General features: G+C 45.6%; 4 protein-coding genes across 4 annotated transcripts; 2 read left to right on the top strand and 2 right to left on the bottom strand.

Annotated features, from left to right (window-relative positions):
- Positions 1-323: 323 nt before the first annotated feature.
- On the top strand, positions 324-2,653 carry JR316_0008014 (Peptidase M20 domain-containing protein 2; the record flags this gene model as incomplete). Its single annotated transcript, XM_047893734.1, has 13 exons — positions 324-509; positions 562-763; positions 823-850; positions 901-1,159; positions 1,220-1,302; positions 1,358-1,447; positions 1,511-1,534; positions 1,603-1,727; positions 1,791-1,884; positions 1,940-2,022; positions 2,086-2,165; positions 2,216-2,533; positions 2,612-2,653. 13 exons carry the CDS (start codon positions 324-326, stop codon positions 2,651-2,653), a joined length of 1,614 nt encoding a protein of 537 aa, XP_047747049.1.
- Positions 2,654-3,056: 403 nt separating this feature from the next.
- Positions 3,057-5,419, bottom strand: JR316_0008013 (putative J domain-containing protein C4H3.01; the record flags this gene model as incomplete). The annotated part of the gene is made up of 15 exons (XM_047893733.1): positions 3,057-3,198; positions 3,263-3,339; positions 3,403-3,465; positions 3,528-3,584; positions 3,646-3,723; positions 3,781-3,805; positions 3,858-3,929; positions 3,988-4,061; positions 4,122-4,757; positions 4,816-4,899; positions 4,957-4,995; positions 5,055-5,082; positions 5,150-5,205; positions 5,266-5,331; positions 5,387-5,419. The coding sequence occupies 15 exons, from the start codon at positions 5,417-5,419 to the stop codon at positions 3,057-3,059; spliced, it is 1,530 nt and encodes a 509-aa protein (XP_047747048.1).
- Positions 5,420-6,133: 714 nt separating this feature from the next.
- Positions 6,134-6,472, top strand: JR316_0008012 (uncharacterized protein; the record flags this gene model as incomplete). Its single annotated transcript, XM_047893732.1, has 1 exon — positions 6,134-6,472. The coding sequence occupies one exon, from the start codon at positions 6,134-6,136 to the stop codon at positions 6,470-6,472; it is 339 nt and encodes a 112-aa protein (XP_047747047.1).
- A 118-nt stretch (positions 6,473-6,590) lies between these two features.
- JR316_0008011 (Ubiquitin carboxyl-terminal hydrolase 4) lies at positions 6,591-16,144 on the bottom strand (the record flags this gene model as incomplete). Its single annotated transcript, XM_047893731.1, has 20 exons — positions 6,591-6,992; positions 7,077-7,684; positions 7,835-7,899; positions 7,951-8,113; positions 8,172-8,625; positions 9,052-9,274; positions 9,329-9,472; positions 9,544-9,695; positions 9,753-10,579; positions 10,631-10,766; positions 10,831-11,010; positions 11,063-11,156; positions 11,217-11,542; positions 11,806-12,447; positions 12,510-13,868; positions 13,922-14,005; positions 14,059-14,172; positions 14,225-14,643; positions 14,916-15,487; positions 15,543-16,144. The coding sequence occupies 20 exons, from the start codon at positions 16,142-16,144 to the stop codon at positions 6,591-6,593; spliced, it is 7,566 nt and encodes a 2,521-aa protein (XP_047747046.1).
- Between the last annotated feature and the right edge of the window lie 1,493 nt (positions 16,145-17,637).

The raw sequence follows: 17,637 nt of genomic DNA, 5'->3' as shown, positions 1-17,637 counted from the left end.
CAAATTGCAATAGTTCAGAAATTTTTAAATCTTCACCGTTCTCATCATGCACAATACACCAACTCCCGACCTTGACGGGCTTTGATAATTGCCATTTCTAATTTTTCACTGTTCTTATGCCAACAATATCAGGTTTGGAATACATGGGAACCTGGCTATTATTGCCCAGATTTTAGTCCCAGCCAGCTTCAACGATCGGTAACTGAATTGGCGGCGGATCTCTGCCAGATCTTTCCAAGTGGCCATACCGTAGCAAATGATACTCAGATTGCTCCCATTAAGCTCTCTTACTCTTACCATTGCATTCTACCCTGTACCGGGAAATGAGCGACCTTGACGCACAGCCAGGATGTTTTGCTCACTTTTTCTCGCGCAAAACGCGTTTTGGGAAATTGACAACTCGCACAGAAACCAAGTCCACTCTCCAAGATAAGCCGTTGTCAGAACAAGAAAAGGTTTACGGTGAGGCGGATAAACGGCTTAGCGATAGTGAAACTCTAGGAAAGACGGTCAGTTATTATACAGGATCGTTTTTCGCGTTGTTCTGAAGTAAATCTGAAGGACAATCACTGTTATTTTACCCCCAATTGTGTCTTTTCCTACGGCTCTGAGGATGAGTGGTGGAATGTGGCAGAACAGCTCCCGTCCTATTCCTCTATTTCAAACTCCTTAGCACACATACCCGGAAGTGCTACCTCTGTTATTGACAAAACCTTGAACCAAAAAAATGAAAGTCTTCGTGCCCTTAGTATGAAGATACATGGTATTGGTTATTTGAAGTTCTGCATAATTTTCCTCGTTAACGGCGTATATTAAATACAGGACACCCGGAAACCATGTTCACAGAGAAGTTGGTACTTCTCTCTTTCAAGTGGAGTCATCCTGACATTTTTTGCCTAGCTATGCTCATGACCTCCTGACTGCTTACATGGAAAAATGTGGCTTCAAAGTTACCAGACACTATCTTGGGCTCAACACCGCCTGGAAAGCGGAGTATAGTCAAGGTACAGGAGGCAGAGTCATTGGCATCAACTCGGAGATGGACGCTTTGCCAGGTATTGGGCATGCATGTGGTCATAACCTCATAGCTATCAGTGGAGTCGGGGTTGCTATTGCCCTGAAAGCCGCCCTAGAGGCCCAACCTCAGACTTCAGCTAAGGTGATACTTTTAGGAACTCCAGGTAGCATCTAGGATCTTCTTTTTGATAATTGCTGACAGCAATCTAAAGCTGAAGAGGGTGGCGGCGGAAAGGTTATCTTACTGGAACGCGGAGCTTACGAAGAAATGGATGCTTGTATAATGTAAGTAATTATTTACTGCGACTGACGTGACGAAGTATTAACGTTGCGAATTAAGGTGTCATCCTTCTACAGGTCTTCCTCACTCAGCAAGCGTTGGAAGCTCGACCGCAATGCAGAGTATACAAGTCGAGTACTTTGGTCATGCGTGAGTCTCATGTCAGAAATATCTTCGAATGCCTCGTTAAAAATATACGTTCAATTTGTTCAGTGCACACGCAGGCGGTGCTCCATGGTATGCAGGAACTCGAAATCATCCTCATCAAGAATAAACCATACTGACACAGAAACGGCGGTAACCAGGGAAGGAACAAATGCATTGGATGCCGCATTTATTGCATACTCTGGGATCTCTATGCTACGCCAACAAATGAAACCCGATCATCGAGTTCATGGTGTCGTAGAAGGCAGAAATTGGCTCCCAAATGGTACGCCGTTGCTACATTAAACTCATCATGCAAGGATTCTGAAATGCGTTCAAATTGTTCTAGTCATTCCGGATTATGCAAAAATGCGTTGGCTTGCTAGAGCACCTACATCAGATGAACTATCCTCATTTACGAAACGGGTCCAAAATTGCTTAGAGTAAGGTTCCCGAAGTTAGTTACATCGAAGGAAATCCAATAACATAGCCTTGTAGAGCAGCGGCTCTTGCTACCGGGTGCAGAGTTGACATAAAACTCGACAATGCCTACTTCGATCTTCATCAAAATCCAGTGCTAGGTGAGCTCATATCTCTTAGCGATGAGTGATACACAGCTAAAGTTTCTTTACACTTTTTTTCAGCCCAGGGTTTCGCTGATATTGCAGGAAGTCAATACGGAATCGTAACAACAACAAAGTCGACCTCTGCATCTACTGATTTTGTCAGTCATTTTTCCTGTCCTCCTGTTTGGTAAATTGATATATTTCACAGGGAAACGTCTCATATGGTAACATTAAGTTCCTTGTGATCCAGACCCAGAAATTTCCTGCTTACATCGTCATCTACCTCCAGCTCTCCCTGCCCTACACCCGGCTTTCGGTAGGTGTTGCTATATCGTCTTCTCTACCTCTCCTTTTGGTTCTTATGAAACATGCAGCCATTCCCACAGAACCAAACGGTGGGAACCACACAGCCGCTTTCGCCAAAGCGGCTGGGACTGAGGCAGCTCATACAGCGACGATCGCCATCACTAAAAGTTTAGCTTTAACAGGGTACCGCGTTCTCACAGACACGACCTTCTTTAACAGGGTGAGAGCTACCCAATCTGGGCGACAATACAATTGTAGATTGACGAGTATTCTCTGTGGGTTTTGCGTCTTTTAATAGGTTCAAGCATCTTTTGAGCGAAGCAAGACCGTGCTTGCTTGAGTTTGTGTCTGGGGACTGATCGCATAACCTCTAAGAATTCATTGTGATTTTACTATGGAAAACGGATTATCTGTTATTGAATCATATTCCGACCGAGTGGGTTAACGTTGTACTATTACTTGGCTCCTTTCTTCTTGCAACCCAGATCACCTGGTGAGATTCTTGATCCTGAGACCATTTCATAGTATGCCATTCATGTATTATCAATGCCGAAATCAATGCGGATATATATTAATTAGATTTGAGTAAATGTAAGCCAAACGATTAGTGTAGATGAGCAGTACTGTCCGTTGGACATGTTAAGCAAATTACAGTATGCACTGAAGGGTGTATCTACGTGAGTTGGTGGGATAGGAAAGGAGTATAAAAGAAACATGAAAAATCCAGTGAAAAAACCGACATCCTATGCCTTTGTAGAGCCAGCAGGCTTCTCCTGGGCGGCCGCAGCCGCAGCTTGCTGCTGTTTTATCATCTCTTCACGACGGGCTTTGGCTGCGGCCGTGGCACTTTTTTTCGCTTTAGGTTGGGCAGCTTCGTGCACCATCCTGAAAACGCAAGGAAAGCCAAGATTAGGTTCAAGAACCACTGGGCATAACGTTAAAAACACACCTCTCAAGCTCTCGGCGCTCTTCGTCAGATTCGTCGGGTACGGCAGATTTGAAGATAGCACCAGTGATAAGCAAAGCCTAGATTGTAGTGTCACGGTTGATCAGAGCGGCCCGTATAGGTAGACGTATAACTGGTTTGACCTTGGCTCTGTTAACAAGAACAGCTTCAGGCTGTCCGGGTTCTTTCAGCACGTTGTCTATCACCTAATTATGATATATCCGTTATTACATGACGATAAGAAACTTGGTAAAGTAAAGGAGCGTACTTCTCGGAGAACTTGGATAACTTCCAAACGGGCACCTCTCCAAGATGCAAGCATGATCTGGATACCATAAGTTAGTATACTCATCTCCACGGGCCACATACCAAATGCGGTGACTGACCTTGCCAGTGACGTCCATCTCCAAAGCTCTCAATTCTTCCTCACCGACGTCACCCTTAGCTTGAGCCTTTTCCATTTCCTATGCTTCAATATAAGAAAGGGTTCATAACGAGAAAGCGTAAAAAAGTTGGTTTACCAGCATCAATTCACGCACACTCAATCTAGACGGATGTAAAAGTCAAGGAGAAAACTAAATGTTTCAAAAACACTTACGCGCTACCAATAACTCCCCAAACATCCTTAGCCAAAGTACCTTTTTCTTTGAGTCTTGAGAAAAATCCAGGGCTAAATCAGACGCAAGAGATCAGTAAAAGATAATGTCAAAGTCTATTAACATGCGTACATTCCCAAGAATTTCTTCGATTTCATGAAGGAAGAAGCTTTCATCATGTACACGCTTCCAATTGTATGCAAAAGCTAATTTGTCTATGCCGTTAGCAAGAAAGTCACACCAAAGCATTACACAAAAAGTTTCACCTCGACACCAAAACTCTCCAGCTTCAAGTCCTCAACCTCGCGCTTCATTTTCTCCGCAAATGCAGTAGACTCCGGGTCATCTTTGCCTCCAGGGTCTTTGGCCTCGACAAACGGCCTAATACGTTCAATCATTTTCTTCGTCAGCATCGCAACGCGGGCTTCCATTGCCTTCCGTCTAGCCTTTTCGTGTTCCCTAAGTTTTTCTCTCTGTTCAGCCTTTCGTCGCGCCGCTTCCCTTTTCTCCGTCTCTTTGTCTACAGTGGCGGAATTAACGGATGGGGTAGATTGCGGGGAAGATCCGTGTGGGACGATGTGAGATCCAGTGGTAGGTGAAGGCGGGGCAACTGGAGCTGATGGGGGGTGAGTAGCTGCAGCTGGAATTGAACCATCGGCATGGACCTCTGACACAAGGGGAGCAGCAGTAGACGCAGCACTCAATGTGCTTGGGGTATGTGGTGCTGTCGGTGCTGCACCTGGGGGCGTTGTGCTGGCTGCACCAGATACAGAGGGCGTGGAGGCCCCCGTCACGTTGGGGTTGCCACTGTTCATCTGCTTCTCAATCTCAGCCTTTTCTTCGTCGGTCATCATGGTGGTGGCCACAGATGTCATGTCCTTCATTATCGAAATCTCTCCAATCTGAAGCCAACGATATCAGTTTCAATATAAAGTATTGTGACTGAAGAGGTTTCCGCACGTAATCATGGAATCGTTCACCGCCGAACACGTTAGCGAAGAATCCAGCAGCATCGTCCATGTTGATAGGTCCTTCTTTGTCGACCTGTGAGAATCATAATGAGCACTGTTGATATGTAGGCTGTAAAATATAACAAAACACCATCTTCTTGCCATTCTTATCGTATACCGCACGAAGATTCTGGAAGAGACACGGTATCACTTCTGAGAGCAACTTCACAGACAGGGCATAATTCTTACCGGATCCGACAGTACTTGGTATGCTTTACTGGGAAAAATAAAAGCCAGGTAACAATGCAATCAGTGTTTGTTCACCCAATACCATTACCTCATACCTGATTTCCTTGAATTTCTCCTCTGCATCTGCCGATGGATTTTTGTCTGGATGATACTATAACATCAAGGAGAAAGTCAGGAATAGAAAACAAAAAGAATGTTTATGAATAAAAACCTTCATGGCCTGCTTTCGATACCCCTTCTTGAGCACCGTATCATCCGCATCCACAGGCACTCCTAGCTGTGAGTACAGTTCAGAAACAAAAGAACACACATATCGCGCGCAATCGACAGACCAAATCGTAGTATTCGGTCTCAACAGGGGCCATATTGTTCAACTATGCGACAGAGATAGATGATAGATTGTAGGTTTTGCACGGGTTGGGGCGCCTTGAATTCGCGAAATGTTGAAGTGTATGTAGAATAGATTTGTAAATGGACAACGGGTCAGAAGAACAATGACAACGAGTAAAGGCTGTCTCTAGTTAGTGAAATGGTGAGGAAGGCAAAAGTGAGGAATGATCCGCAGTTGAGTAGTATGTTATGTAGTTCAAATGTGCTCAACGCGGCAAATAGTCTTTCGTGGCGTATGTCAGAGGCAAAACGTGACTGAGACTGTTTGCCGAATCTAATCCTCTTTGCGTCAGCACTGTGCTTAACCAGTTCTATTTATATTAACACAACAGGTCACCCCACGAATTGGAAATGGTACTGGGCCAACAATGAAATGCTCAACAAGACGGATAAACTTGAGACACTGGCACAAATGAGGATGATCTGTGAGTTTTCTTGGCATTGAAAATTGATGAATACACTAGTGCTGAATACATGATGCTATGAAGTGAGATAGAATAGAGGTACCGAGTGTCTGTTAATGCAATGGCGTTTAACAGTAGCTGGAGGATATGAAACCCAACTATAAAGAAAAGAGGAGAAATAAAGAATAAGGATAATCGAAAAGGAGAAGTTCAAGTGGTCGGCGGGGAATGAACATAAACAATGTACTGAGTAGTCAGTGAGTGATTCAGTGTTCGTCTACATCGATGTCAACCACTTGCTCGGTTCTAAACCTAACGTTTTTCTTGGGAAAGTCAGACGAGCTTGTCCTCGGTGAGGACAAAGGGGATGACGCCATGGAGGAGGGCTCTGACGATGACCTTCCATGTGGTAGGAAACGTGCCATCCGAAACTTGATTGCGGCAAATGGACGAGTTGATTGTGCGGAAGATGGAGACACAGATGTGACCGTCGACGATGACCCCGAGGCAGTGGAGAAGGGGGGACTGATCGCTGGACTACTTGACGAGGATGTCACTGTCGCTGAGGGTTTCTTGAGAGATGATCGCTTTGGAGGCGGCGGTAGAACGATGGGGGTGGAGTGATGGTGTTGGTGGCTGGGAGAGTGGGGCGCCGAGTTCCTCTGAGAAAATGCGTAGGGCGAGGAAGCCAGGGGCCGCAGATGAGGCGTCCGAGAAATATGAAGCCCCATAGCTATCTGTTCTATGGTTGGGCGCGAGGAGGCAGGATCAGGATTTCTGAACTGCTGCGCAGAGAGAGTCGTATGCGACTCCGCATAAGTGCTATGCATAGCATCTCTCTGGAAAGAGCACGGTGAGCAATTAGACTGACATTCAAGTGAAAGTGACTGACTGGGTAGTCGTATTCAGGATATCGTTTTCTGGGGGGCGTGAAGGTGCGCTTAACGGAGTGGAGAAGGCGGGTGGCAGCTCTGGGCTTGCTCGAGGACGAGGAGGAGGCATCGCCGGGGTTCATTGGGGAGGCGCAGCGTGGTGTATCTGGCAAAGGAGCGCGGGCAGTGACAGTCAACAGTCGCCTCGCAGATGGTTTGGGGTAAACGCAGAGTTTACTTTCAGAAACAGACACGCGACAGTGGCTGTGCTGCTGATTATGTACACATAACATGATAAGTAAGATAAAAATAACAATTCATCATTCACATTCGCAAGTACAATTCTACATATTCACTTCAATATCAGAATCAGACTCTTCACTTCCGCTCTCATCCTCCGATCCCTCCTCTTCCTCCTCCTCCTCCTCTGAAGATCCCTCAGACTCGTCTTCGCTGTCGCTTTCCTTAAAGGTCAGTGATATATACTCATCCCCTAGTTGTCCGTCTTCGGCCGTCACCATCGCCTCAGTGTCCTCTGTTCCAGCAGCTGCATCGCTGCTGCCAACAGTCGCCGCAGCCACCTTGCGATTACGGTTCGCCCTGATCACATGCGGGAGCTTGCATCCAGCTGTCCCGCACGTCCCCTTCTCCGCAAAGTCAGGGCACTCCCGGACGTGCTGCCGATCGCAGTCCAACCCCCGCTCACAGTAGCCCAGTACCGCAAAATCACGACATACCCCAGTCCTCTGTCCCACATTTACATGCGGGAACGGGCATTTGTCCCGAGTACACCGTCCTTTGTTCAGGAAGTGCACACAGAGTGGCGTCCGTTCAGGTGTGGGTTCGTGTGAAAGGTTGCATGTCTCAGCCGTTTTGTTACAGTTGTCTTGCAGAAAGTTCCAGCAAATCGCAATTTTGGCTGGATCATGTTGATACATGCACGTCAATCCGCGCGTACAAGAGCCTACAATGAGCCATTTAAACATGCCAAAAAACAGAAAGAGAGAAAATAGTCAAATGTTGAACTTATAGCGCAAACTCCTCGAGACCACAGAAGCCGATACCGGTAGGTCGTCCAGGTCCCGAGGAGTGAGCATAATGAAACGGGGCGCACCTGTCGTTGTGAATCGAGGACATGGTTTATCTACATATTTTCGCCGACCAGCCGTTTTCCGTGATCTACAAACAGACATCGTGAGTGTATAGAAAGAGCAGCACTGTACCACATACGGATATTGTCGTCTGGTATTATTGAGAGTCATGTTCCTGCCTCGTGGAGCCTTCACCTTGTAAGACTTAGTCGGAGGTACATGACTTGGTTTCCGACTATAAGGATGTCTACGCGGTGGAATTGTCTTCGCCATGACTTTTCCCGGTTTTGCCGATTGAGGTACTATATACATATTAAAACACGCAGCGTGTAAACGAATAAAGAAGAAATCCAGACTCACGATCCTTCCTAACAAGAACACGTCGCGAAGATTCAAATGCGACCCCGCCAAGCACTACCTCCTTTATAGGTCCACCAACCATAGAAACGGGCTTACTAGATGGTATCACTGGAGACGAGAATGTTGAAGATCCAGTGGTCGGGGTGCTTGCTGCCGGGGTCGATGAAGGGACTGAAGCCGCTGTCGGTGTCGGTGTCGGTGTCACACTAGGCTTTGAGGGTCCTGCCACATTCAGGCCTGGGCGGATGTACTTGTTGGACGGTTTGTAGCTAGGGTTAATATAAGTATTTGGTCGTCCTGACGGTCCTCCTTGTGGATAAGGTGCATAGTAGTTGGAACCCGTGTACCATTGCTTGTTTTTTTGGTGTGCTTTGTGCTGGTTGATTGTCGCTAACAAAGACCGCATACCATCAGGAAGTCGGCAAAGGATGTCGATAAGATGGAGTAAACTTGCCTGTCAATCTCTCTATTTCGCTCTTTATTTGAGCTTCCGCTGCTGCTGAGGCAGACGTCATGGTCGATTATATCCTGTAAAATACCCTGTTATTAAATTTTCAGTCTCTTCTTCTGTCTGGCGTTCCGCGTTCCTGAAAGTGATACGGGAGATGTCGTGGTTGGAGTACAAGAGTGTCGCGATTGGTCAGCCGGCTGTATGTTTATGTCTGGCGTATCTATATATAGTAATTGAAGCCAAGCCCGCTGGTAAGGGCCTTTGACTCTAGACCCAAGAGACAGTGAAGTCTCCGACATAGCTTTCAACAAGCTTTCAAGTATATACCAAGTTCTTAGGCGACAATCTATTACACAATATCTCACCCAACAGCACAAGGTTCTGGGGTATAATTGACTCAGCAATGTTGAATCTACTTCAGGTCCTCACATGGCCTGAACCATCGAGCAAACCAGACTTCTTCACCACACCAGTGAGTACATTGTCCACGTCCGTCAAACTCGTTTCCTTCCTGAATACTTCCATAAACACGGCGTCGTCTGTCCCTATATAATCGATGTCAGTGTTTTGCGCATTGGATAGTCCGCGTTTGGCAATGTGCCAATGCTGAGGGTTTTGTCCCCTTGAAAAGACTTCGGTAATTTCAGGATCTCTATTAAACTGCGTCAGAAAGGTTAGGAGTTTTGCACGCTTTATAGGGGCGCACAGGTCTAGTATAGCCTTTGCGTTGAAAAGGTGGCTCGATGTAGATGAAAATCCAGGACTTCCATGAGTATAACCAGCGGTAGACATCAAATAGCGATCCGGAGTCTGCAAAATCTTGCTAGCCGGAGGCAGAGCATCAAACGCACTTTTGGGAAAAATAATATATGTCACTAATAAATTCACGAGTGAGGAAGGACGGTGGAAATGGCATCATACCTTCGAAGGTTGGGATCGTCTATTGTCAATTCGAGATCCTCGAATAACTGGCCAACCTTTTCAGCAGCAGTTCGCAAGTCGGTGGCTTCTGCATCTGAAAGATCATTGGCTTTATCGTGCATATTGATGAGAGCAAGCATGAATTTATCTTTCTGGGCGACAGTGTTTTTGGGTCAGAGGTGGCCCAACAAAAGTATGATTTGACATACCGTCAAATAGTGAATCGTCGTCTTTCTCGTATTCGTGGGGTCATGATGTGGTGCAAGGTTTAATCTTGTCAAGGAAAATTCCGGAAGCTGAGGTGGCGATGGCGAAGACGGCGGTGGGTCCTCGGGGTTATCAGGTATTTTCAATGAAAAGTCATCGTAAGGATCGGTCATGTAGGATGGCAACTTAGAAACATCTTTTTGATTTTCCACTATCGATGCGTCCTTCTTATTATCTTCATTGATATGCGGCTCGTTTACTGGTCCAGATATCGGTACTGAAATAGACGAAATGGCGTCTTCCAAGTCCGATGTATTAATTTCTACTTGCAATCTGCTTTCTTCGTGTGCTTCAGGCAGTTTTGCAGATGATGTTTCCTTTTCTTTCACAGTCGATGTACCAGACATTATGTCAGCAGAGGGCTTTGGTTTGTCTCCTTTCCCAAAGGTCAGATAACCTGGCCAGTTCCATTTTTTCATGTCCATGTTCATGTTCATAGTAGAAATGCCGAAGAAGGTTCCACCGTCATGATGTGCATCGTTTGACGGCCCCTTAGTTTTAACTTCCGACGAACGCTTGCCTCTGATCGTCTCCACGGAAGATGCCAGAGTATTTAGAGTGTCAGAGCTTCGTGATGGTTCTATCGGCGGTGGGATCATGGATGCAAGGTGTGCCGCAAGAGCTGCGGGGTAGCGTCCTTCCGTGTAGCGTCCAGAAGGAATAATATGCTGCCTTGACAAGACAATCGGTGCGATTTCAGACGACAAATTCTCAGAGAAATTGTCAACCAAAGGCACTAGAGAAGAGAACAAAGGGTGCAGAAGTGGTCCTGGAAACATTAAACATCAAATTCCTTCCAGCTGCTAGTAAAACGTCACACCAAATTGATCTTCGAAAGTCATCTTCTCTTCCAAATTCCATGACCAACCCCAAACTGTCCAGAACCTTTCCAACTGTAGTTCAAGCGCCTGTTGACCGAGAGACACCAATATTGATATGAAAGATCCATGTGTTAACTAGAGATTCGAAATATCATCCCTGGTCAATGGTTGATAAATGCAGACTTTGGCCAAAGAGTACCTTGAACTTCTCGTACCCTTGGAGGATACAAGCTCGCAGAGCATTGTCATGAACCGAGCCATCGTCATAATCGTACAGGGGAGAGGTTTCGCTGTCTTTGCCTTTCTCCCCTGGCTTTCCTTTCGTTTTAGTCTTGCCCTTTGGATCTAAGTTCTTTGGAACTTTAGCAACTTCGATTCCCTGGTAGATACTGACTAAGAAGTATGCCCAGAAGGAAGATAGTCACACTGACTGCGTGTATCCAAAAATCTGGTTCAGGAGAAACCATAATCATCCTTCTTGATTGGGAATGAACGTTATCGCATGTATCATTGGTGCTGAACGATCTGCATGTATAAAATCATGTTGAGGAACCGACATTGAAATGTAGACGCAAAGGTGCGCACTCTGCAAAGTTTATGAGGGCTTTTGCCAGACCGATCTGGCGAAGCATGCGATCTCTGGAGACAGCTCGCTCCTTTGATGTATAGAACAGAATGTGCGCCTGTTCTTCAGCATCTTCGTTGCCTTCATCAATAGGTCCACTTGGACGAAGAGTCGGATTATAGATTGCGAGGTACAAAAGGTTTGGAGGAACGCGATTCATGTCACGGTCATGGTGTGATAATGAAGTTGTTCCTCTCTCAAGAACAAGTTCCACAGCGTGACTTTCAATTTTGACATCATATCTTATGTAGCTCAAAGGATTGGGCAGTATAAGGAGAGTGCATTTCTAGGCTAATGAAACATTGTAAACAGCGTATTTTGAATAGATTGTACGTGATGATTGTGATGAAATGCTAGGGGAGGAATATTACATGTGTTAAGTTGAATACACTAACTAATAGCTATACTAGGATCGGATGTACCACGACAACAGGTCAAAGAATGAAAAGGATTAGAATATGTGGTGGTAAATTGCAAACAGCAAGTCTAAATTTTTGGTTCGTTATCATGAGAGTCTATTTGCAGAGTGTTGTCATTATTTCTGAGTACTGAAGCGTTGATGCCAGAATGATCCAAGTACGACGGGGGTGGTTTGTTACTTGAAGATTCCCAGCGCAATGTACCATCGTCACTGGTCACAGTCTTGGAATTTTCAGTAAACGTTTGAACATTATCGTCCCAGTCTGCGTCGGCGTCTGAGTCTAACTTTTCAATACTGGGATCCCAGTCCTGATCATCTTGATCCAGATCGGTGTCAACATCAACATCAGCTTCGTTAGAGGATGTAGGCGACGCTTTATTATTGGGATCTGGGAATTCGTATCGTGAGGTCGAGACTACTAGAGGGTCGTTGTTATATGACATAGATTCGATTTGATAATCGTCAAAGTCGGGTGGATCGTCGGTCGGTGGGGAAGGCACTGAAGACCCTCCGTTTGATTCGTTCGAACGCAAATTCCATTGGTCGGTGTTTCGAAGCATCAAGTCGGTAGAGGAGAACTCGGAGAAAAAAGAGGTTGAACCACCGTTGCCTTCAAGTGGAGGAGTTGGTAATTGAGTACTGACGTGGACCTGATTGTCATTCATTCCTGATTCTGGCCTAGATTTGGCTTCTTGGATTTTTGTAAAGGATTTCCCACCGATTGGGGATTTAGTCCGGCGGCGGTAGAATAGGAGATATGCATTGGGGTTCTAGATCATGAAGAAGAAAAGTCAAGCATGAATGGGTTTACCAGGAAACTGGAGCAACTTACCACAGCATCAGAGGGACGAGCAGTGGTGACGTATGAGTCATCAAAGTGATACCACTTGCCAGTCAAGTGGTTGGAAGCATAGGCTCGATAATGCCCCCCTCCCAATCCACCCATATGTTCATCGACACCAAACAGATCGTATATCAATGGTTCGGTAATATCCCCAATGCCGAGATCTTTGATATCTATGCCTTCCGACATCAGCTTCTTACCTATTCCTCGTTCCCCAACCATATCACCCAGATCAAGGCCCTCAACAGGGAAGTCGATATGAGCGTCAATTTTGTCGCGCAGACTGCGGTTATTGCTAAAGCGTTTTAGATGGACGACGAGAATATCAGGAACTTTCCAAAGATCGAATTTCTTGGTAGCTTGTTGATGTTTCTTGCACTGTGGACAATACCACAAATCATCTTCACCCAACTGCTCCTCTTTGGTAAATTCGTCAAGACAATCCCGCAAAGATATTCCTTTGCTACGCTTTTCGACACCAGCCTTCTTTGATTCTTCATACTCAGGATGAGTGAAGGTCGTCCACTGTTCCCATAACGCATGCTCGAATCGAGCGCTATCACCAAAATAGTATGCCTTTTTATCTTCTTCGAACTCGCAGTATAGGGCATCATCTTCTTGAAGAAGAACAGAATGAGGATGTGAGTCTGTTGCTCTTGATTCCCATGATTCCCAGCGATTATTCGAAGTATAAGCATTGTATGCCGTCCCATAATCCTTGTGGTTAACCTGCAGCCTCAGGGTAAAGATGTCCTTCTTGACCCCCACCTTTCGGGGTTCTATCTCGTCCAACTGTTCTGAGGGTACACCATCATCGTCTATAGCCATCTTTTTCTCGTCCACTATATCCGATTCCGTTAGAAGGCCTGTTTGAATTGTCACAACGGTCCCATCCTCAGCAATTTCAGTGAGAGCGTCGACAGGAGGGACTCCATTGATCTGAATCGGTACTTGTGTGATATGGGAATCATCCACAGCTTCCCAAGTGTATAGATCCCTGGCATGCGCAGTCCACCGTTCAAGCCGTGTGGCAATAATGTCATATAAGGAATCGACATCCTTCGCTTGTTCGCGATCGATGGCAACAACCATTGGGTAACCAAAAAGCGTCGGCGCAGTCCCTCGACTGTTTGCGAAGTATGAGCTTCGGCCTGGGGTTTTTGCATCACAGAGAAAGACAGGGATAATAAATGGATCGTCAGGTAGTGGTTTGTATGACTTGCTCTGCCGAGAATTGCAAGGAAGTTCAAAGCACACAATCGTGTCACTATCTGACATGTCACCAACAAGGACATGATCGTCTAGGTTTTTGTAGAATCGATGGGAGAACGTTTCAAGTGTGATCAACTGACATACAAAGTTAGTAATCATTGACCTGGGAAAGAAATAGATATGCCGACATTTTCCGGAGGTGCCCCCATCCAACGGCCCAGAAGCGTTCGCAACTCTTTGAAAGAACTATCTCTATTTATTTCAACAGGAACCTAGGAATACGGATTTTTAGCTATCCATGCATCAATATTATGAAACTCCTAACCTTGACATGGGGTTTATCTAAATCCCAAGGCACGTAGTATATGGTGTGCCTCCATTTTTTATGTATTGGCAACGGGAGTGTGAGGTACATGAATGGGTCGAACGTTATGGAGACCTAAATGATACGGAGTTAGTATTTTCCTTAAGAAACAGTATACAAATCCTACCTTCTGACATTCAGGACAGATCAGTGTACTTTGATACTGTCCCTGAAAAAGATCAACTATGACACTGTCATTCCTCATCATGTAGCCTTCCCAAGATTTCTGTGCCAGCTTCACAAGTTCTACATCCCCTCCACCTTCCCAGTCAGGCTTCTCAACATAAGGTTTTTTTATGACGCGGTTCAGATCCTCATGCAATCCATCGAGCAAGAATGCCACCAACTCCTGAGAATCATGCTGCTGATATCCACTGAATTGAGGGGCAAATCGTTGTAACTGTGTTTTGAAATCTCGGGGAGAATAGGATGTAGATGTTCCTGTTGTTGCCCAGATGCGTTGAAGAAGAGCCCCGAATGATTCTGCTATAGCTCCTCCCATACCAAGAGGATTGTCTCTGTTGAGCTCGTCTTCAAAAACGCCACCTAGCGGAGAAAGGTTAGATAGTACTTGAAATTTTGCACCGAGATAACTTGCTCAAAAAATAATCGGTCAGCTCCTTTGTATGTGCAAGGCATTGCAATGCAGAGTTCATGAAGCATGTATTGCCCCTAAATAATGATTAGCAAACACAAGAATTCTGAGTTTCGGAAAGATAATTACATGTTTCCCAAGCCTAAAGTTCCAGGCTCCAAAGATTTCGAAATGCTTTTGTTTGCTATTGTCAGAGCAGTTGAAGGGAGTGAGGATGAACTACCAAGACTATCGAATGTAGCGGGTTTGTACGCCGTGGTAGCCGTTGTTGAGGTTGCAGGAGACAGGGTGTTGGACATTTTGTTAAAGAAGCCTTCACTGGAATTGAACAACGGTCGGGGGGTTTCGATCGCGCTGAACTTCTCCGCAAACTTGGGAACTTCTACAACCCATCCATCAGCAGATTTAAATTCCACAATAAATACGTCATCCGATTCTATCCCTTCTTCTTCCAGTGTTTTTTCACTTTCTTCCACTATCTTCGCATCAGAAGTCAAAAGTTGAGAAGGAGTAATATCAACTTCTGTCTGTTCTCCTCTAACACCTCCTTGCCAGACTCGGTAGGGCCTGTGTACCTCCCCATTAGAAGAAACCTTGCTTGCGAGTTCGCTACAAAGGTGGCTTATAGTCTCTCCGGCGGAGATTGTAAGCAGGTGGTGTGGTAGGTGTGTGGTTCCTGGGCTCGCTACAAGTCGATAGACTTTCAAAATCAATGGGCGAAGTTCCAAAGCTGGCTCGTTCAAACGGCCTCTGGCAATGACACGCCTTGGTAGCGGCTGAGAGGCTGGACCGTACCTAAGGGGAACTATGCGATATGGTAGAGTTCTTGAAATTAAGTACGGAAACGCACCATGCGAGGAACAAATTCCAGACATCTTCTGGCACATATTCAACATCAACTCCTTCAATTAGCGATGGTAGGAGGTTATTGTAGTCATCGAGAATGGATGTGTTGTCGACAGGGCCAAGATCTCGCTCAGTTAGCGGCCCCTCTTTATCGATTTCACCGGTGCATGCTTTTAGCCAGCGTTTATACCAAGTCCTGGAAATTAGATACCAGGTCTGCCCGACTTCCATCATTCTAGACTTCCCATTGTTGACTAAGGAAACTTTGTCTTCGGGTAATGATAATTCAACGGCGTCAGATGTATGTGGAAGAGGAGCGATGTGTATAGGAATATTTGCTTCTCCTTGCTCTGCCATGTAAGCGTCAATATCTTGATTATTGGAATCAGCGAGAGAAAGAGTTGAGAGTTGATCAGTGCGTGGACTCCGGATTTGGATATCGTTGGATGAATTATCGGCCACGGACCGCTTGACAGAGGAACTAGATGCGCCGGAATCGGACTGCATCGAAAGACTTCTCTGTCTTTTTCGACTGGGTTGAGTCGGAAGTTCTGGTGAATCCAAAAAGTTGGATGACGATGGATCTGAAGGCTGGGCAAGAGACATGAGCGCTACAGATAGGAAATGAATCAAAGAACGATGGGCCACTCTTTATAAAGGATTATTGCGGGGAGTATATGAAAAAACAAAGGAGCTTTCTATTCCAGATATGTTTTTCTGGAATTTGCGAACAACTTGTTTCTTGAACTGAAGTAAAAGTGCTGACGCGTGTTTGTCACAAAAAAGTCACGGCACGTGCACATCTCCAGATTGAGACATGATGGCCGGGCCGGTGTCTCCACTTACATTGTAATCTTGGACCAGTGATCGACAGGAGACATATATTAGCCATGGAAAAGCACATAATCCAGTTTAGCTTACCTTCCCAGCTTAACCCTTAACTATGTCTGTTCAGAGTGCGTTTTTGCTCGCTGCACTTTCTCCCTCTTTCCTATAGAAAATCACAACTTGTTCTATCTAGGCAAACACCTTTTGAATTCAGCTTCTACCCTTGTCCTCGACTCTCTCAAGGGTTTGGTCGCGTTAAATCCACAGCTTGCTCTCGATGCTGAGAACAAAGGTGATATTCTTATGTGCATACCTGCTTTTTATGATTTCTTACGAACGTCCTTTATTCCCTCTCAGTGGTTTATATCAAATCTCACGATCGTTCCAAAGTCGCCTTGATGTGCGGTGGCGGCTCAGGACATGAGCCTGCACATGCAGGATTCGTAGGTGCGCTACATTACACTTGGTAAAAAAAATAAATTATAGCTGGTTGTAGGTAAAGGAATCCTTACCGGTATTTATATGTCAATACTCTTTGTTGTCCATTCTTAAACAGTCACAGGCGCCGTTTGTGGTAACATCTTTGCATCTCCAAACGCCAGCCAAGTCATGAGAGGTGTTGAACTTCTTGACAATGATAAAGGGTATAATCTCACTCCTTCCTTGTCTCCAGCTTATTTAACGAGCATCTTTTAGCACTGTTATCATCGTAAAGTAATCACTAAAGCCTTTGCACTTGACTATTGATGTATTTACTCATCTACTATAGAAATTATACTGGTGATGTCCTCAACTTCGGGTTGGCAAAGGAGCAGTATGCATCCCTTCATCCTCAGAAGGCGGATAAAATCAAGTTCGTCGTTGTCGGAGATGATGTCGCCGTTGGAAGGGAGCAGGGCAAAATTGTCGGTCGACGGTAGGCTGCCCATCAATTCATTGGCCAGTTATTGATCGCATTTCGTTTGTAGTGGCCTGGCGGGAACTGTTCTAGTATACAAAATTGCTGGCGCGTTGGCACATCGAGGAGGTGGTCTTGAAGATGTGCATTCTGTTGCGACTTGGGTTGCCGACCGTATCGCGACCATCGGTTGTAGTCTCGGTCACACACACGTTCAGTTCGGTTTTCCATTATCCATTATAATACCTAATGTTTTGCTTGATCAGGTTCCTGGGACTGCCCCAATGACTTCGGATTTAGCGCCCACTGAAATTGAAATTGGGCTTGGAATACACAATGAAAGTGGCCACACTCGCTTGTCTCCTATCCCCAA

This window comes from Psilocybe cubensis, chromosome 7 (genome assembly GCF_017499595.1).
Source record: "Psilocybe cubensis strain MGC-MH-2018 chromosome 7, whole genome shotgun sequence".
Lineage (NCBI taxonomy): Eukaryota > Fungi > Basidiomycota > Agaricomycetes > Agaricales > Agrocybaceae > Psilocybe > Psilocybe cubensis.
The sequence above is the reverse complement of the archived record's forward strand: the minus strand, read 5'-3'. Positions and strand labels throughout refer to the sequence as shown.